Source organism: Ixodes scapularis, unplaced genomic scaffold, assembly GCF_016920785.2.
Source record: "Ixodes scapularis isolate PalLabHiFi unplaced genomic scaffold, ASM1692078v2 PGA_scaffold0__279_contigs__length_252992795, whole genome shotgun sequence".
Taxonomy (NCBI): Eukaryota; Metazoa; Arthropoda; class Arachnida; order Ixodida; family Ixodidae; genus Ixodes; species Ixodes scapularis.
The window spans coordinates 15,323,388-15,344,619 of NW_024609835.1; the positions used below are offsets into that span (position 1 = coordinate 15,323,388).

The 21,232-nt window shown below is 45.0% G+C and overlaps 1 protein-coding gene across 1 annotated transcript in view; it reads left to right on the top strand.

The window, feature by feature from the left end:
• The window catches only part of LOC120836177, a 77,950-nt gene continuing 56,718 nt past the window's right edge, over positions 1-21,232 (top strand). Inside the window, exons 1-5 of the mRNA XM_040222056.3 lie at positions 1-102; positions 8,533-8,643; positions 9,063-9,127; positions 14,429-14,609; positions 18,394-18,524. Coding sequence (XP_040077990.1) covers positions 1-102; positions 8,533-8,643; positions 9,063-9,127; positions 14,429-14,609; positions 18,394-18,524 — 590 coding nt within the window. The remainder of the gene's footprint in view (positions 103-8,532; positions 8,644-9,062; positions 9,128-14,428; positions 14,610-18,393; positions 18,525-21,232) is intronic.

Consider the following 21,232-nt stretch of genomic DNA (forward strand, 5'->3'; position numbering starts at 1 on the left):
ATGGCCGAAGCCGGCTCCGCTCTACATCCGCAATTCATTCTCGCGGAGTTGCAGTTGTTGGATGGAATTCTCGTGCCCATCAGGAACACAACAAGAGTGAAGGTAGGTCGAGGGTTTCCTGGGGTCACTGCGGAGCGCAAATTTGTCTGCTTCTCACACAGAGGTTGTGATGGTGTCAGAACGCCGAGCTTTTACTGGCTGATTGAAAGAAATTGCGGTTAGACCTCAAGGCATGTAACATTGAGGACTACCCACTATCCTTTTAATCAAAGCCAATCGGAGCTCGGCGTAATTTGGTGCCACTGGAACTCCTTCACAATAAGCAGACGACTTGCACTCTGCACATGCACATGGTGCTTGGGATGCGTCTTTGACTGATCTGCCTAGCCACCTATCCCGCCCATACATCAAAAGTGGTTCTGAAGTGGCAACAGAGGACCTCGCAGAAGCCGACGTACCATCTTGTCGGATGTCGCGATCCCAGCGATTGGTGCTACAAGTCCCGGCAAAAAGGATGAGTGAACGTGAGTGTCGCTCTTGAAGCTTCAGTGAACTGTCAACCTGGAGGGCAACCTGTAGCACGAAAGGCATCCGCCATTACCGCTGCATACCTGCCAACTCTTCCGAATTTTTCGTAAAATGTACGAATTGGGAGTGATTTTACGATTTTACGAATCTTGCTTCAAATCTTACGAAAAACTTTTTTTTTTTTAATTTTTTAATTTTTTTTTTATTTATTTTTATTTATTTATTTTTTTTTTGTCGTTTTTGTAACTCCGTTGTTGGCGGTATCTTGCACCGCCACAAGAGGACGATAAGGACCGTCCACAGCAGCGTCGTGGTTTTTACTATCAGTCTATCCGGTGGCCACGGATCGAAAGCCAATCCAAAGCTCAAAGCCTTTGTTCGTGTGTTCGGCGGTGCACAGGTGCACGTTGGTTCGGCGTGTTCAGACGTTGTTGGGCCTCGTTGCTTCGGCCAGTTTCGAGGCGAGAAGTATGGCGTCTGTGTTTGTTGCACGTGTAACTGTAGCATTCTCCTGGTCACTGTGGCTTCGCGGCGCAATGCCGAACTCCAAACCTCAAACGAGGTACTTTCAGGTGTTCCTTCCCCGCAGGGGGCACCTGTGAAAGCAGGTGTTTGGAGAGTGGCGTCTCCACGGACCCCGAGCCATGCGGGTTCGCCCGCCCACGTCTGGCTGTGCGTGGCTTTCCCGTGTCCGGGGAAAAGGGCATCCTGGTGGTTGAGCCAAGCCCGGGGTAGGTTTGGACCCTTCGGGGCCCCCCGGGTGAGGCAATACACCACTTCGGCCCCCGCTTCTCGTAGACGGGAGTCCTGGTAAGGCCCGGCCAGGATGATTCAGTCTAGTCGCCTTTCTTCTACTATCCCCTCCAATCTTTCACCTTTACCTTTCCTGTTTCTTTTACTTCTCTCTCATTTATCTTACTCCTTTTTCACCCCTCTTTGGCGGCAAGGGCTAACCTTGGGTGGCAATAGACCTCTGTCTTGACCCACACTTGGGTATAGTTTCCCGGCAGCACTGTTAGTGTAACGTCTCCAGCCAAGCTCATCTTGTTATGGTGCGTTACCTAACCCCTTGTTGGGCTCGGTGGTGGGCGGTGCACCGCGGATTCCGAACATTCTTTGCCCTTCTATGGCGCCCCACCCCTCTAAACCCCGTTCAGGGCACGCCCTTAAAAGGCGTTGCCTTGAACACAAAACCATTGACAAAGATCCCGAGGTAGAATCCTTCACAAAGTTTTTTGTTGTTCACTCTCTTGATGAACACAAGACAGTTGCAAAGATGTCACCCTTCATTGTAGCCAAAGTTCTAGAGCACCTTGTAGGGTTTTCCTACAAGGCAAAAAAACTGTATTCTGGAGACCTCCTTGTGGAGGTAAACACAAAAAAGCAAAGCGAAGCACTCCTCAACCTCACCACCATTGTTGATGTGAAGGTGTCGGTGAGTCCTCACCGCACACTTAACACCATTCGTGGAGTCCTCTCTGAAGACGACTTTCTGGACACAAGCGAAGAAGAACTTCTCGAGGGACTTAAAAGTTCCGGCGTTGTCGCTGTTAAACGCATAATGTTTCGGAAAAATGGTGAACAGGTTCCTTCGAAACATGTTATCCTGACCTTTGAAAAGCACACACTCCCAGAGACCGTCAAGGCAGGATACCTGAACTGCCGCATTCGCCCTTACGTCCCCAACCCCCAGCGGTGCTTCCGTTGCCAACGTTTTGGTCACGGAGCACGCAGCTGCCGAGGGAAGGAGACATGTGCAAAGTGTGGCAGTCAGGGCCATGTTTCTGACATTTGTGAGGAGGCTGTGGCCCACTGTGTTAATTGCGGTGGACCACACCCCGCTTACTATCGTACCTGTCCCTCGTGGAAACAAGAGAAAGACACCCTTGCCATTAAAGTGAAGGAGAACATTTCGTATTCGGAAGCGAAAAAACGTTTCTCCTTTGTGTCAAAGGGGAGTTTTGCCGACGTGGTGCGCAGGGGCCCTGCACCACGCTCGGAGTCGAGGGCCACGCAGGTCTCTCCCGAGACCTTGGCGGCCGACCTCAGGGCCCCAGCTCCTCGACAGGGGCAGCAGCAGCTTCCTCCAGCCCCTGGTGGTGGCACGCGTGCTGCCCCTCCATCCAAGGACAGGCCGGCAGCAGCCGCGCCTTCCCCCTCTCCTAGGTCCCCTCCTAGGGAGGAGCGAGCTTCTCGCTCCTGCTCGGTGGAGAGGGTCCCCCTACTGAAGGAGCAGCATGGTACCCATGCAGCTCCTGTGAAAGGAGGTGTCAAGACGAACTTGGGTGACCCCTCGCCCAGTTCGTCCGCCACTCCTCCATCCGGTCGTGGCCGGGGTTTTCCCCCGCGCGTACCAGGCCGGACCAGCTCCGTCATACTCCATCCATCGGACACTTCGCAGGACATGGAGATACCAACTGATGCTGACAGTCAGTCTACTCCTGGGTCCGACCAGGATGGTATGGAATGGGAGACAGCTTCTCGTAAATCTAAAAAGAAACAACCTGTAGTAGCGCCCAAGTGATGACCCCAATAGCTGCCGTATTGTGGTCACATATTCCACCTAGCTCAAGTTGGCTCTCCATAGCTTTATTTATTTTACCAGGTTTTATCTTCTTATATTTACATATTTACACACTTTTTTAATAGATGACGAAGTTACATTTTATGCAATGGAACTGTCGCGGTATTTTAAGAAATATTGATGATGTCAATCATTTCATGGATGAGCTTCGACCCATCGCTCTTGCCTTGCAAGAAACCCATCTTCACTCTAATTCTTTTAACATTTTAAGGCGCCATCAGGTTTTCAGGAAAGACCGTCCCGCTTCCACTCCTTCAGGTGGCGTTGCAGTAGTTGTGCAGAGTGGAGTCGCTTGCTCTCAAGTCCCACTCCGCACACATCTGGAGGCAGTTGCAGTGCGTCTCCTCGTGGACCGCCTTGTAACGCTTGTTTCTTTATACTTACCGCCAAATGTTCCTTTAAATCTTCAAGAGCTGCAGGGACTTGTTGGACAGCTTCCTCAACCGTTTTTAATTTTAGGTGATTTTAACGCTCATCATCCCATGTGGGGTAGTACCCGTCAGGACTCCCGTGGTGGTGTAATTGAACGTCTTTTATTGTCTTCTGGGCTGTGCCTTCTTAACGGGAGAGAGCCAACTTTTTTTAGTGCGGCACACAACACATTCACATCTATTGATCTTTCTATCGCTTCACCTTCATTACTTCCTTGCTTTTCATGGAAGGTTCTCCATAACCCTTTTGGAAGTGATCATTATCCAGTTGTTTTAGAAAGTACCGTTCCATTGCCTAATCTTTTAAAGCGGGTTCCTAGGTGGAAGTTAGACAAGGCAGACTGGGCACTTTTTAATCTTCACTCCACTTTGGATCCTTCGCTTCTTTCGTCTATGTCCCCTGAGAACGCTACACTTTATGTTACTGAGCAGATACTAAAGGCTGCTCAGCAGTCCATTCCCCAAACATCTGGTAATATACCCAAAAAATGTAAACCTTGGTGGAATAAGGAGTGTGCCACAACCCGGGCGGACCAAAATAGGGCGTGGGGCAGATTTCGCAGGTACCCCACTTCAAGCAACCTTGTTGAGTTCAAGCGACGAAAAGCCAAGGCTCGTTGGACTAGGAAGCAGGCAAAGCGGAAGTCGTGGATGAAGTATCTCTCTTCTTTAACCAGCTTTGTCCCAGCCAAGGAGGCCTGGGACAGATACAGGAAAGTAAATGGGGATTACAGGTGCTTTGCCATTCCAACGTTTAATGCTCCTTCTTCGTCTCTAAAAGATATTGGTAACATACTCGGGGAACATTTTTATAATTCATCCAGTTCGGCCAACTACAGTGTTTCCTTCGGACAGTTAAAAGTTCGTGCGGAACGACAAAAGCTTGTCATGTCAGGAGGAAACTCGGCATCGTATAACCAACCATTTACGCGATGCGAGCTTGAGATGGCTCTTAATGTGAGAAAGCTCTCTGCCCCTGGTCCCGATGGAATCCATTATGAAATGCTGCGCCGCCTTTCTACAGAATCCCTTGAAAACCTTCTCCTGTTTTTTAATCTTTTGTGGGAAAAGGCATGTTTCCCTCAGGCTTGGAAACACGCACATATCATCCCCCTCCTAAAGCCTAACAAAGATCCCTCACAACCATCAAGCTATCGCCCAATTGCACTCACAAGCTGCCTTGGGAAAACATATGAAAGGCTTATAAACAGGCGACTGGTCTACATGTTAGAAAGCCAGAGGGTCTTTGATAACAATCAATGTGGATTTCGCCAAGGTCGATCTACCCTTGACCACTTAGTTCGCCTGGAGACTGTGATACGTGAGGCATTTGTAAACAGGCAGCACTGTGTTGCGGTTTTTTTCGACTTAGAAAGGGCGTATGACACAGCATGGAGGTATGGGATTCTCCGAAACCTGTATGCCTGTAATATCCGGGGCCGTATGCTACGAAGCATAAAGGAATATCTGACAGACAGGACTTTCCAAGTTCGTCTCGGCTCAGCCCTATCTGACTCCTTTGTTCAAGAAAATGGAGTCCCTCAAGGGGGTGTTTTAAGTGTGACTTTGTTTTTGCTGACAATGAATTCACTCGCACGACTGCTGCCACCATCTATTTCGTATTCTCTTTATGCTGATGATATACAGATTTCATCATCGTCCTGTAACCTTTCTAGTTGTGAGCGCCAGTTGCAGTTAGCCATAAACAAATTGTCCAAGTGGGCCGACGAAAATGGGTTCAAGTTCTCTGCTTCAAAAACGGTCTGTGTTCCTTTTTCTTTGCGACGCGGGCTGTCTTTGGATCCCTCCCTGAAATTAAATGGAACACCTATTCCAGTTAAAAAGGAGCACCGGTTTCTTGGTGTAATATTTGATAAAAAGCTTAACTTTATTTCCCACCTTAAAGCTCTGAAGCAAAAATGCCTTCAGTCCACAAACCTTTTGAAAGTTTTATCTCACAAGTCTTGGGGGTCTGATAGAAAATGTATCCTGCAGTTATACAACGCCCTTGTACGATCCGGTCTTGACTACGGTGCAATAGTGTATGGATCGGCTCGGCCTTCTGCCCTTAAAATGTTGGACCCAGTTCACCATCTCGGCTTGCGACTGGCAACAGGAGCCTTTCGAACATCGCCCGTCCTCAGTTTGTATGCAGAATCCAATGAGCTGTCCCTGAACAAACGACGTACATATCTTAGTCTAACATATGCTTATAAGATTCTGGCCGACCCCCAGCATCCGACATACTCTTCACTTACAAGGTCAAGGTTCTTTCGCCTTTTTGAAAATAAACCAAGCATTGTGACTCCGTTAAGCTTCCGTATTGAACATCTTCGCACTTCTCTGCACCTTCCTCTGGGCCAGGTCGGCCTCATTAGGAAAGTCAACGGTATTCCACCTTGGAAAGCACAGCGAGTTGAATCTGACTGGTCTCTTGCGAAGTTCAACAAGCACGGCATTTCCCAAGCTGTAATTATGCAAGAGTTTGGTGAACTGCAAACTAAGTATGATGGTTATCTTCATGTTTATACAGATGGTGCCAAGACTTCTTCTTTTGTCGGTTGCGCTGTGTATTCAGAACGCTTTTCCAAGGTTCAACGACTCGATTGTGTTGCCAGCATTTTTACGGCGGAACTCTATGCGGTATCAATGGCGATCGAATGCATTATCAATAGGAAAATACTGAGGGCGGTCCTGTTTGTTGACTCTCAAAGTGTGATTCTTGCAGTTTGCTCTCTTAAAGACACTAAAAATATGCTTGTACAACAGATTCAATATAAACTTAACACTGCTTTGCATGGAGGTCAAAATATAAAATTTTGTTGGGTACCCAGTCACATTGGCATACATGGCAATGAAGAAGCCGACAAGCTTGCAGGGTCTGCCGGTAACCTTCCACAATCTCTGTCCTGTTTACCCTATCAAGATATTAAGCCCTTGGTAAAGTCCTCAATTCTTCATTCTTGGCAATTGGAATGGGACATGGAGTGTGGTAACAAGCTTCATGTTACCAAACCGGCTTTGGGAGTTTGGGAAAGCTCTTCATGCAAGAGCCGACTCCATGAAACGTTGTTGTGCCGTCTGAGAATCGGACACTCTTTTGTAACCCATAGGCATCTGCTTTCGGGAGAAGATCCACCAGTCTGCGATCAGTGTGGTGATAGGCTCACTGTTTTGCATATCTTGTGGTTGTGCCCTGGTCTTGAGCCCAAGCGCCGCATTCATTTCCCTGAATTTTTTCAACATCATATCCCATTTCATCCTGCTCTCTTTCTGGGAGAGAATCCTCTGGTCTCTTTTGAACGAGTAATAGAATTTCTTGGTAGTATTGGCCTTTTATACCGATTATAGCTTTTTGGTTAGCCGTTTTGTAAAACCTGTTTTATAGTACAAACCTTCAATTAGTTTGGCGCAGATGGCCTCGTAGCTATTGCGCCATAAACCCCCAAAATCTCTCTCAGGTGTTCCTTAAGTCCTACACGTCGAAATTTCCGTGCTTCGTGCCGCCCAAAAAGCGAGAGAAGTTTGGATTCTGTAGCACAAGCACATGTGATGCAAGCGTTTCGCACGCTGGCCAGGCTTTAAGCTGCACATCGCTTTGCGTCACCACCACCCCCCCCCCTCGCCGCCGCGGCTGCGGAGCTTTTACGAATTTGGAAGTCCACAGGTTGGCAGGTATGCCGCTGTGGCGTTACCAGGATCGTGGCCAGCGATAATGCGACGCTCTTGCGACGTCGTTGATCGGAAATCGAAGAACCACTTTTTGGGGCTCTGTAAACCCAGCAGTCGGAGACGCTTTCCGGGCACCATGTTATGTGTTACTCTTACGTGGAGCTAGTCACTTATAGACCATAACACAGTTTTAAGAGATTTGTGTCTTTTAATACAAACTGTGTGTAGGATTGATATCCTTAAGGAAAGTGTGACAGAACGCCACAGGAAGCTGCTACGGAAGACCGTCGTGAAATGTTGCGACGTGGATTGTGGGGGAAAATCTCCACAAAAGAACACCTAACTAAAGATAACGAATGAAATTTCAGACGTCCCCCAACCAGAATTGAATTCAGGACCCCAAGATTCTGAGCCTGACTTACACCGCCAAGGGAAAGACTTGTGAAGCGATTTTTACTTTGCGGGACCATACGATATGACCGTATCACATAATTTGATGTCACGAAAAGTATTTTAAAGAGCTGCAGAAGATTGGGGAAAGCGAACAAAACCAACACATTCTGCGATTTACCTCGATCCATGGGATCGAGGTAAATCAAGTATACAACGTTTCAGAGGTCATATTCACGCTATTGCTTTTAAATATTGTGTTTTGTAACTTTGACAGGTAAAGGTTCTACTTCCCAATACAATGTTTTATATAGTCGCCTTTGGAAACTCGGAATCGCTTGTTTCATGGTATAAAAGTTTGCCTTCCTTGGTGCTCTGGATGCAGACCCCCAAAATCCCCCATTATGTCTGCTGTCTTAAAAGGAACTTGTGTGGATGTGATGCATAGAAAAACAGGCATGGTAGTATGTGTTTACTTTGAAATGAAATGTGAGGCTAAGAGACAGCTGCGTGTTATCCTCTGAACCTCTTTTATTTTTATTTTATTTTCTGTTTTATTTGCCCTTATCACATAAGCATCGCATAGGTGGACGTGAAGCAAAGTATGGATGGCCTCTGATAGAGTGTGGTTTCCTGAAGACATTTTATCCTCCAATGCCTGACAAAGTTGAGGGAGGATACATGTCCCAATCTTTTTTCAGCAATAACACAAAAACTGGAGTGGGGTATGAAAAATAAGTATGATTTCTGTGGCTGCTATGCATTGAGTATTAATTCTGAGTATTATTTGTGTCAAGGATAAAGAATCATTTTGTGGCACTTTTGGTTGAACGTTGGTTTGATTAAAGCTTACCTCTTTGGTTGTTTTTCTGTTTTGCAGCATTGGGAGTAATGTCTTCCTTTTGTTTATTCCTTTTTTCTCTTTAGTATGTCTGCTTTGACGTTTCAAAGCACTACCTTGCTCTGGGAGCCACGAGTGGGGATGTCTTCATGTTTCAACGAGACACTTCTTCCTACGTCGGAACAGTTGCTAACAAGGTTGGTATGTTTTTCTTGGGGGGATGCAGTTTGCCCATTCGCCACACCATTCACCACACCCTAAGAAGGTTTTTTTTCATCCATCATTGAGTGCCCACAAACCTGACAAAACTAAAGAAGCCTTTGAAAGAAACGACACTTTAAATTACCATAGATTTTGAACCGCCTTGTGGACTTTTGCAGTTCTGTCTACTGTACAGAACAGTATTGTGTTTCCCACAATTTTTCCAGAGGCACATTATCGTACCTGCAAAATCCTCGAAGTATTCTTCTTTATCTCTTACATATTAAGCTCTGCATTTTCTTATTGCACTAGGTTGCCTTGATTTAGAGCACATTGCCAATGTAGCCATTGCTTTGAGCTAATTTAGGTTAGCATTCCACGTTTGATTGTTTTGAATGTCTCTCTTCCTTTCAAGGAGGGCGGCTCAGTTGCACAGGTTGCTCTCTGCCCGGACGAAAACATCCTTGCACTTGCTACCAGGTATGGCTCTGTCTGTCCCCATAGTGCAGCCATCTTTTTTTGTTTACTTTGTTATTATAACATGCTTCTGTACACCATACGTTGATTGTTGCCATTGTACCTTGCTGAGCTACACACATTTAAAACCAAGAAACTTAGATGTTTGCCATACTCAAATTTACCTATGAAAGAAGGGTTCAAATTTTATTATGGCGATTCTCAGTAGGTTCTGAATACTGACTAGTGGCACGGTGCTTTTAATTTAAGCACTTGGCTGTCAAAATGCGAAATGGCATGCACTGCACTTCGGTAAAATCCTTTAAAGCAAAATTTTTGTTGTCATTCAGTTGTCTCAAAATTGGTTCAACATATTAGCGTACACATTTGAACCAGTAGCCAAAAAAAAACAAGTCGCAATAAGCTTTTTTTTTTTTTTTTTGTGTGTGTAAAGTTTAATTAAAGTTTTAGATGTGGTCCTAGAGGCCGAAAGGCTTTAATGGCAACATTGAAAAGCTGACATCGAGTGTTGTAATATGGGTGCAGTACAGCTTGTTTCTGACAGGTTACAAGAAGCATGATGATGTGAAACAAATATTGGTTAAGCTCATGCCAACAAACCGACAAAAAAAGCGCATAAAATATTGCGTTTTTAAAATGCCTGCTCAACTTGTGTAAGTTATGCAGCATGTGCAGGAAAATTTGAATGTCGGTTCTGGTGTAGCCTTTATGTGCCCTTTTCTCAATGGCTCTTTTAAATTTATTTAGAGGTAATAAATGGAATGCCGGAACGACTAAAACTTGAGTATTCTGAAAATGAATTCACTTTGGGTAGCTTTTTAATAAAGATTACAAGGATATATTTGTCAGAAAAACCACAAGACATTCTTTTCTTCTTTCACCAGGTGGTAAAAGTGTTACAGATGACCATTTGCATGTAGGTACTAGAAAGAGGACCAAAACAAATAAGGGCTGAGAGAAACCAAGACGGGACAAGGCACAAACAGGACGGGGCGGACGGGGCGCCTTTTTCTGTTTCAGTCTCTCGTTGCCTCTGTGTTAGTTTTGGTGCTTTTTCTGGTATACAAGGAAGCAGCTGGCCCGCACCACTACTTTGTGACCATATTAAGTTGTGGTTTCCGTCTCCTAGCAGGCAGTGGTTCTAAAGCGGTAGCTTTATATACTCTGTTTCATACTTAGCGTTCAACGCTGTCAAAGCTACTGGCGCTGCATGGGGCTTGATCTCGTTGATCATTTGCACGCATTCTCGCGCAAACAAAACAATAGATGAAGCCACACGCTCGCGCCAATAGCTTTGGCAGCATTGCACGCTAAGTATGAAACAGAGTATAGTGCTAGCCAACCTCAGGAGCCGCATAAATAAGCATGAAATGTGTAAGTCGGTTAGTTCATAACTGCTAAACAATCTTCAAAAAATGGCATGAAAGAGGGCAGCAGAAATGGATAGTGTAGAAAGAGCGTGTTGAACGAGGAGAAGTGGAAAGGGCAGGAAAGAGTGCTGCCCCCCTCTTGGTGACCCAGAAAATTCAGCCCAAAATCTTTGTAGTCGGCTGGTGCTGAAGGGAAGCGCATGCAGCATCACAAATGACAATGTTGTGTCATGATCTGTTTCTATACGAAACCGAGCATCTCTCTGCTCGTGCCATTTAGCCCCTGGCCTTCACAGTGCCACCAAAACGCGGGCGCCCGCCTCAAGATCAGGGCCCTGACGACCAGGAGCTTGAACGACCACCTTCGATTGCGTCTTCTTGCGAGGCACTCTTGGACTATGTTGCACGGACTTTGTAGCATATTTCTTGGAACATAAACCGTTGCTCTGTAGACGTCCAAACCAGAAAACAGCGGCAACGCTCTCAAGAGCAACAAAAACAGCGACAAGAACCATGACGGCCACTGCAGTGCCACCAACGGTTGCTACAGTGTGTTTGCGTGCGGTCGAATTGCATAATCACCACAGTAACGTAAAGGTATTTAAAAAAAAAATATTTATTTAGTTTCAAAACACTTTTCGCCAATGATGGCCCTATAAAGCTACCGCATTTAGACACTATTGACACAATGACCAAACGTACAGTCAATTTTTCTTAACGGGTTCTGTCGTGTCTGGACAGATTCAAAATCCTGTCCAGTGGAGCCTTCAACAAGGCATAGATCGGTAGAAACACTCGCCAAAGGGATCTGTCACCAGAAAGCGTGAGAATCGCAGGCGACATTGGACTTTGGTAAAACCAGTTGGCTTGGGATGAGGTCAGTTTCCATTCTAAGACTGTCCAGAAGGGGGCCCTCTTTAAAATGTGGCTTTGCAGAGGTTAGATATTTTAAGAAATCTTAGAACACCATATCTTGATTTTGGTGCAAGCGGGAGGCAGTGAAAATAAAAAGGTATGGTGTCCGCCACGGCCATTAAAGGGGTACTCCGCCGATTTCTTCATGGTCCCCGATTTGCTTGAAATTTTGCTAAACTCGCCAAACAACATCGCCAAAATAGTATCCCAAATATTAGGTCAAAATAATGTTTTTTCACAAAGTTATTGAATTTACAATTTTGGTCCTCACCGTGTTTTTCAAACTGAAAGTCTCTACTGGCAACAATGAAAAAGTGACGTCATTGGAAGTGCAGGGGTTCACTCTTTGGACTGTAGAATTTGTTCCCAACTGATTTGAAGCAGTTTCATGGTGTCAAATGAATGCCTTGGAAGCTCGCTCCAGTCCCCGCGCTCCAGCACGGAACAAATAATTGGCATATTCTATTTTTTAGACTGCTCGCCCGACTGGCAAGCTGAACTTCCACTGACGTCACGGCCCTGAAAAGGGCGGGTATATTTGAATGTCTGTTTTTGCATCATTTTCATTTGCCGATTTCGCAATAACTATTATGAATTTCACGATATTAAATAGCATTCCAGAACGGGTAAAGGCCTGGGAGTCAGAAAATATAGTTAGTTGAGGTAGCTCAAAAATCGGCGGAGTACCCCTTTAAGGGGGGACACTACCCACAAAAAACAATTTCTGCGAAAAAAAGTTGATTTTGAAAAATGCCACATTTAGATCCACCAACATCTACAGAGTATTCCCATAAGGTTTCGTTAGATTACACAGCATAGTTAATTTTTTATAAAGTATTTTCGGTCCACCAATGCTAAAGAAAAGGTAGAGGTTGAAGCACTTTGAACGCATTTTTCTCCCTTCCACTTTTTGGCATAAATTTCACTTTAGGAAAACTATTGTTTGTTATTGTTACAGAAGAAAAGGCTCACTCTTTGTTTTTCCTAACTGAAATTTTATGGGCAATGCAACTGTGGAATTGTTTTTTTTACTTTCTGGATGTCTTTTTATAAAATATGTTAAGATTTTGTCGACAACATGAAAGAGAAAATTTATCTGACTTTTCACCACAATGTTAGTGCAAAATAAATTACTTTTTGGAAATTTTGTTTTCACAGTTGCACTCTCCAGGCATTCTGCTACAGATCTGGAGAAGAAAAGCGTTGGATATACGCCTCGCAAGTGGGCTCATTTTTGTCTTCTGCGCATGAGAAAGGAAGTAGCGGTGACGTCAAAACGCCGAGCCCTGATTGGCTGATCGCGACCCCCTATCTCAGCGTCGTCTCCTCCTTTGCAACGTCGTCTGCTGGCAACATCGTCTGCGACTGTCTTACCTTTCCTGCGACTTTCGGAAGTGCAGGACTTTACGAGCGAGCTCGACTTCGCCTTTCAGAGAGGGCAGACGAAATAACTCGAGCGGTACGTTGTTTTTGTCTAACAACTAGCAGACGCGCATCAAGGAGGGAAGTCAAGGGACTCACTGGCGAGGTGTCCCGAGGCGCCGAGGTTTGTTTGCGAAGAACCGAGAGTGAGGGTGGTTAGTGTCCGCAAGTTCCCTCCCAAATACTTTTTCCCTCCTTTCGTGTGCGGCGAGACCCCTCATTCTTTAACGGCGCCGGCGGGTTGGCGCAGTTAACGTTGTCTGCTTTAGATCTGCTAGTCAAAGCGATGGCTGCTTTACCTTTCCTGCGTCTGTTGGAGATTCACCGCTTTTTCACCGGCGAGAGTCACCGTTGCCTCGGGAAACAAGGAGATAACAAGAGGAAGAAATTGACCCCTTAATCTAAAATTGAGGTCAGCGATCAAAGTATAATACGGGAAGGGTTCACATGGGTCGCGCGGGCATATTTCATTCAGCACGCCAGCCGGTCGTGGGCAGACGGTCGCCGAGTCGCGGAGTGCCTGCTAGGCCTAACTGCGCAGCTCGCTTGGTCGAGTTCGGTGGTATCGTGGCTGTTGGAGCTTTTCCCGGGTGTTTGTGGATCCAGCGTTCTTGTTCGTCGTGGTCTATTTCAAGTACTTTTTACTTTTTTCTCGCTGCTTGAAGTCGGGACGCGTGAAAAGCGCTCGTAGAAAAATAAACATCCGTGGGTCGTCGCGACCGCGATGCTGTCGGCCATGCTGAGTTGATCGTAAGTGCGTAAGACAGCTTCGGAGCTGTCGTAGGATTTTGTCATAACCTGCGCAAAACTTGCGAAAATTTTGTTTCGTGAATACGAATTTGATCTTAAGTTCTGTCTTACGCACATTTTTGGCGTAAGATCGTTTCGTGAATCTGGCCTCTGCACTTCCGAAAGTCGCAGGAAAGGTGAGACTGACGCAGACGACGTTGCGAGCAGACAACGTTGCAGAGGAGCAGACGACACTCAGATAGGGGGTCGCAATCAGCCAATCAGGGCTCGGCGTTCTGACGTCACCGCTACCCCCTGCGCAAGAAGCAGACGAACTTGCCCTCCGCATTACATTAGTTTTCTAACAATAGTTTTCCTAAACAAAGTCAGTGTGTTCCTCATAAAAACGACTATAATTACATTTATAATTCATGTACACAGATGAAACTTTGCACTGCATTCTTCCTCGCAACGTCCAGTATATGCTGTAAATTTCAGTCATATTGAGCCAAAGGTTCAAAAGTCAACCCTCTTGGGTAGCGTCCCCCATTAAACGAGTTCCGCTTATTCTCTCTCGTCTTTTGATGGGAAAATATCTTGGACTGCAGCTTTAACTAGAGGTATTTTCTGACCGCCTGGATAGACCAAACAGCCAGTACATTTTCACTAGGGGTGTGCGAATGCCGCTTCAGATCGAATAGCGTAGCCTTGTCCCTAGCTTAAGCACCGCAGTGAGAGCCAGCGTGTCACGAATTGCTTTAGCACCGTGAGATCTATGCAGAGGCACCTCTATACACACAGCCCTAGTCTTCACAAGACGTCCGTCGACAGTACGTATAATCATCCGGCGTGTTTTCTGGGGGAGCAGCCGCGGCCACGTGCTGGTGCTGGAGCACAATGCGGGCTGCGGCCAGCCGCAGAGGCTGCAGCTGTCGTACGAGCACAAAGGGAGCTGCGTCACGTGCCTGCGCTGGAACGGTGCCGGGAGCCGCCTGTTTGCGGCCGACGGGGCGGGCAAGGTCTCGGTGCTCAACATCTCCTCCTCAAAGGTGGTGCCTCTCGCTCTTCCAGAAGAGCCCCTTGATGTGTTTCTGTTTGTCTCGCAAGTAGGATCAAATGCACCGAAGCTATGCCACACTTTTCAAATGATTCTCCACCCTGCCTATCTCGGATAGCGGAATATTTGGTTAATTGAGCCGTAATAAATCGGCACAGCAATGTTTGTTCTTCACCACAATCATTCGTGTCGGCAGATGTTCGCCGTATCGAGCGCCTCGTCTGCACCTTTTAGTATTCGTACGTAATGAACCTTGCGCAAAACTCAACTAATTGTGTTACATCTTTGTAGTAACAGTGGAATTAAAAGAGACACTCAAGTGCTTTTCCTAGAAGCTTGTTTTTGTTGACATGCTGTTTATTGGACTTCAGTCAATAAAAACGACCAGTTCTAGGTGGCAAGACGTCCAGTAAACTCACAGCAAAAGAAATACAAGGGCACTATTTTCTCTTGGGGGAGGGAGGGGGGGGGGGGGAGAGAGGGGGGTCACCCTTGGGTCCCCACCACCTCCATAAAATTTGACCAGTGAAAATAGTAAAAGCGTGGAGATCTCGAACGTTACTATTATTGTTCTTTTTATGCACGTAACACAGCATTTATTGTTTGCCAGAGCCATATATAGGCGAAGTACTGGATACCTATTGTCCTCGGTGACCTCTCGCCGTACCGTTGCTCGTCCCAGACTCCTCCCATAGAACTGATGTCGGGCCTAGCAACCGCGTAGCAATGGAAAATGCCAAGGGAGCGCCGCGGGCCTGTTTACCATTACCGACCCCAGCCCAACGCACGCGCCTGCAGGGGCTGCATGGTATCCTGTGCACAGACCCTTATTTTTAGGTTTTGTTTTGAGAAAATGGTTGGTTGTTCTATGATTGGGTGTTCCAATGATGGCAGTCATGGTTTTCATTTTTTCATTCATAATTTTGAAATATAAAGAACAAAAATTAGCAAAATATGGTTAAATAAAATCAAGCACAGCAATTGTGGATGCCTACGGAAGGCTCCCGTCTTTGTGAGGTGAAAATGCTTATTTTATCTTAAAACTTTCTATAAAATGCAGTTTTCGTCGCTACTGCGACGAAAACTAGCAAACTATATGCGTTTCCAACCTCAAAGAAAAAGAAGGTTGTGTATTGTTCATACGCCACGTGAAGTAGTTCTTACTAGGTTTGGTCGTCGGAGTAAGAAGCTATGTTTTTGGCATTTGAAGTGTGTACATGTTGATGAGATAACATCCGTCGAATCTAAAATGAACTGGCATATATCTTTTATATTTAGATAAAGGGGGAAATTAGTAATGCTGCGTGAGTAACCAATATTTTTGCTATGTTCTTTGAGGTGGGAGTATAGTTGCTACAGAAAGCTTGCATGTAATGTGTAATGTGAATAATTCCAGCATAAGACACAGACGTCCTCCTCTTTCCCCTGCTTTCTTCTCCAAACCATAAAATTAATGAATTTATTATTTGATGCCTTCTAATAAATGTTATTTTTTCGTATGGAAAAGCTAATTTTGTTGTCCTTCTGTCTTTCATTAATTTTCATGTAATAACATGACGATAGATGTTGAGATGTCAGCTTCGTTAGGAACAGCCAATCAATTGAGTTAAATCTGTTAAAACGAGCAAGCTTACCATTGGCAAAGAGCCACCTGGCGCTGAGTCGCTCCATGTTTATTTCGTAACCTTCTGTTATAAAATACACGTCTCTAACGTTGTGACAAATGTTAGTGCCAGCGCCATTTTTAATGCCAGCGAACTCGTACAACCTTCATTTATTTTATTTATTTATTTATAACCTTCCGGCTTTCTACATGTTTGGAGAGCAAGATCGATGTTTTCTTGGTGAGAGAGTTCGGTGGAGGCACTCAGTGAGCATGCACGGCTTGCCATCCTATAATCAGGAATAGGGATCGCTTCAATCAAGCCATCTCGTTTGACATGCTGACGCATGAGAGGAAATGTAATTATAGAAAGAAACGAAACTCTGGGAAACTCTCGGACGAAGGGCTTAAGCTTGCTTTACAATCTAGCAGATAATTTTCTTTGAAAATACGGCCAATGGTGGCATTCTCGTACTCGCTCGCTTATCGGAACAGTCTGTGGTAAACCCCTCAACTGCGAATTAAAAGTTGTTATCATTGCCAACTGCTAAAATAACAAGAGGAGTCAACTAGAACTAAAAATTGCAAAATACTTACGCGAGCGTAATTTGCGCGACGCGCCGAATCTTTGCGAAGCGTATGAATGGGCTGGTGACACGGCGTGTACGGTGGGAGAACAGACAAGGTAACCGGGTGCTAACTTAATAATATGGCTCCTGAATAAACACGACACAGACCAAATACTGTTAGCGGATGACTTAAAACAAAATAAAACAATCATACGTTGGAGGAAACTGAGAGCCAAGCATACGGGCAGGGATGGACAGTATTTCAAATACAAGTATTTGAAATACGTATTTCAAATACTTTGTGTATTTTGCATTTGTATTTAATTACAAATTGGGTAATGCATTTGACGTGTGTATTTAAATACTAAAAAGTGGGTATTTCAGATACAATTGTAATTAAATTCAATTTTGTGGGCGAAAATACATCCCTCAAATTTATTGTCACTGTCCAGAGGAGGAAGAAAACTACGTTCTGCACCGAATGCAGTGTCTCTCAATCAAGCACAAGCGTTTAGTGACTTTGTGATTACGACGCTAGTCCAGGGCAAGAATAGTGACGAAATCGACGTTCACAGGCAGACTGGCTAAATAAGTGCCTGTGACAACTTGTGATGCTTTCCAGCCTGATTTCCCTCCATGTTTTTGCCTGGAACATTCTAAATGCGCGGGTTGTCCAGATTTTCGTAACTGGTGTGAGTTGCAACAATAAAATAATCTCTAGCTAGTGCTGCGCGTCTTGGTCATATCGGGTCTTTGTTGGTCTATACCAAAATGGGATCGACAAAAAAAGCTGCTTGAAGCTCTGTACTTTTTTCAACTATTACGTCCAAGCTGATTACATTTTTTTGTGATTATAATTCTATTACTTTACTAGAGCCTTGCACACTAACTCCCGAGTGTGCGATGCAAAATTAAAATGTGATACCCAGAAACCCGTTGCAGGTGCCCTGAAGTCGCTGACGCTAATTTTGAGGAATGTATTTGGAAAAGTATTTGGAGGAGACCAAATACATCTGGTTGTATTTGTATCTTTTACTTAAATGCTTTTTAGGAAATGTAATTAGATTTTTAATTAAATACATTTTTGACGAAGTATTTTGTATTTGTATTTCAATACATATTTGCATGTATTTTGCCCATCCCTGCATACGGGCATAAGTCCTCGGCGTCGGTTGGGCTAAAGATGGTGAAATGGGCGTGGCCATGGCATTTGCGTGGCGTGTCATTGACACAGTCCAGCTGTGAACGAGGCCACACCAACTGGCCAAACTCTCCCCTATATATGGCTCTGTTGTTTGCCGTTTGACAGCGCCCCTTGGTCTCTGCTCCAAGGCGCATAAAGAGGGGCGCCTCCCGATATTTGATTAGATTTTTAGTAGAGAAATTGGCCACCTATGAGTGTAATTTCAGGTTTTTGGGGATACTTTGGGGAGCCCGTAAATTGAGTTATCATCATAAATAGACAATCTCAGAACCCACTTGAGTGCCCCTCTAAGGACGATCATTGCGAGTCAGTTTTGTTGCAGTTTCACGCTTGTCACTTCTTTGGTGCTGGTTCTGATTTACTCAAATGGATTGGCTATTGTTTGGCTTGGCACATGTAGGCAAAGAGCCTCTTCCAGTCTCCTCCCAGCACTCTGATGAAGCTGGACTCGAGGGTGGTCCAGCTGGACTTTGCGCAAGATCGACTGCTAGCCTCGACCCTCACAAGGTGCTACCTGGGAGACACCGTCAGGTGAGCTCTCAACCCTGCTCACTCTGAAAATGAACAGTCTTTCACCGTTCACTGTAAAATGCCGAGCATGCGCCCATGTCACAATAACTGCCTACCTGTTCCCTTTGAAACATTTTTAAAATAAGCAAAGGACACAGCAAACACCCAACCCAGACTTTTGGGCCCACCTAACTAATCAAGGTGCACTTCCATGTCGGCCGTTTTTTCCAGGTTTGCCTGTGCAAAGTGGTGAAGCCCACCCATCACATGCCCCTTCTGCATTTTAAACCGCAGCTCTTGGGAGCCCGTTCCCGACTTGAGCGGCGTCACTGCCGCCGTAACCGTGCGGTGCATTATGGGAAATGTCCCATAATGCACCGTGCGAGGGTCACGTGACCCCCCTCCCCTCGCATGACCTTTGACCATACAGAGGAGGAGGGAGAAGGGGTATACCTTCCCCTCAGTACCTTTCCCTCCTCCTCTTCAAGAGCTGCGCTCTAATTCGGCGTTACAGGGAGTTGTAAACGGCTTTCTTTTTTTGTTCTGTAACATAATGATTATCCAGTTTTTCAAGCTTTTCCCTGATTTTTAGTTGATGCTTGCTCTGCATTTTATGGTAACTCTGGCGTTTTTTTAGTGCCATGGCCTATTTCATGGAAAGGGAATATAAAGTGTGGGGCATTCTTGGGGAGTTTTGAGTGGTCTTAGGGAAATTATTGAGGAAATGTTTGTGCACCTTGGGGATTACTGGGGAACTTTAGGGTGAACTGAAAGAATGGCAGGAACTCCTTTTAACTTGCGTGTAGTTAGGGAAATTTCTTAATATAAACTAAAGCCTCAATGATACTGAGATCACAAGACTGAGAAGAAAACTGCAAGGTTTTGACTTCGTAACTGGAGGTGCCGCAGCTTAATTTCTTACCCGGGGTTAAAATATGAAGCTAAGAATTATGAAAGGTTAGAAGATATTTTAACTTGCAAACTTATTACATTGAAGAATTCAACAATTTTCTTAAGTATTCTGCTGCAGATTTGTCATATGTTGAATCTTCAAACCTGCGAAGCTTAAAAGTTTGATGAACTGTAAACCACGTTTATGGTTTGCACTTTAAAGGTGAATTGAATGCTAATGAATTGAGTCTCCAAAACATGCCTTAAACTTGACATGTTTTTAACCCTTAGCAACTGCTCCAAATCACTATAACAACCGCACTTGTACTGTGCTGACAAAGCTGTACGATAAAAAAAAAAAAAAATCAAAGCAATCAAGTACAAGTACATACCGTAAAATACCAGGCAAGCGCCCACTCAAACTTTGGAGGTAATCACAAAAAAAATGGGGGATGGGCGCTTGTCCGGTCATAAATTTTACATACAAATGTACTGTGCGTATTTTCTCAGATCTTACAAATTTGGGAATGGGCGCTTAACGTGGAATGGGCGGATGCACGGTATTCTACGGTAATTGTATGGTCGCTATCATAGAAGACTGTACTCCAGACTTCAGGTTGCAAGCAAGTCAGTTACCAGGCTGGTGGCGGTGATGGCTTTGCCAACTTTGCCTTGAACTAGGGTGAATAGTACTGTACTACGGTCAACTTCCGTTTATTTGACCTTGATGGGACGTGGTGGACCAACATTTTTACGATGAGTCGCCGCAGTATGTCCTTCACGTGTTCAGTGCGGTGCGGTGGTGACCGGTGGCTGGTGAATGTACCGCACTGCACCAGCGGCTAAGAGGCAAATGTCACTGTTGTACGCATTGATGTTGCCAGCGGCCCTCCCTCTCTCACAAACAGCCAATCGGCGCTCGCTGCTCTGCAGCGATGTTGCAAAGGTTGTTTTGTGTTGAGACCCGGCCTTGTCTCGTGTCTCAACATGTGCTCTCTTTTTCTCTCTCTTTGCAATGCGTCGCGCGCTTCAAAATTTGCAAGCAGGCGTTTTTGCCGACAGGCACGGCCAATCGAGCTTGTAACTTGCCCAATGCGTAATTAAAAAAAAGGCCTGTTTTGGTGCATCACGCACGGCCAATCGTGCTTGTAGTTTGCCCATTGCCAGTTCTCGCTAGGTCGAATTAACCAATATTTTATATTTCGAGATCGAAATAACAAGTTTTTTTCTCTATAGAAATGTATGGGCCATTGCCAAGACATTTGAACAGGGTCGAATTAAACGATAAGTCGAATTAACCGAGGTTGAATTAATGCAGGTGGACTGTTCACAGTATATACTCGCACATTGCGAAACCTGGCTCTTCTGTCAGCTCCGAAAGTCATTAAAATACCGTTGTGTACGAATCAGAAACCGGAACTCTAACCTCGAGAGTCGAGAACTTCACAAACATGAACTTGAAAGGAATTCGAAATCAAACTTTTCTAACCCAATCATTAGGGAAATTAGAAACCATCAAAACAAAACTTTTAAGATTACCTCGAAAGCTTCAAACTTTGCAAATTTAAGGAGCAATACTGCACAGAAAAAAAGAAATTCTTAATAAAAAGTTGATTTTGAAAAATGCCATATTTACATCTGCCAACATCTAGAAAGTACAGTGCAACCCACTTATAACGATACCACATATAATGGTGTACCGCTTATAACGATCAGTTTCTAGAGTTTCTAGACTGGAAACGATTAGTTGACCAGATACAACGATAATTGATTAGAATGATTGTAATTTCAGGTTTTCTTATTATCGTTATAAGTGGGTTTAACTGTATTCTCAGAAA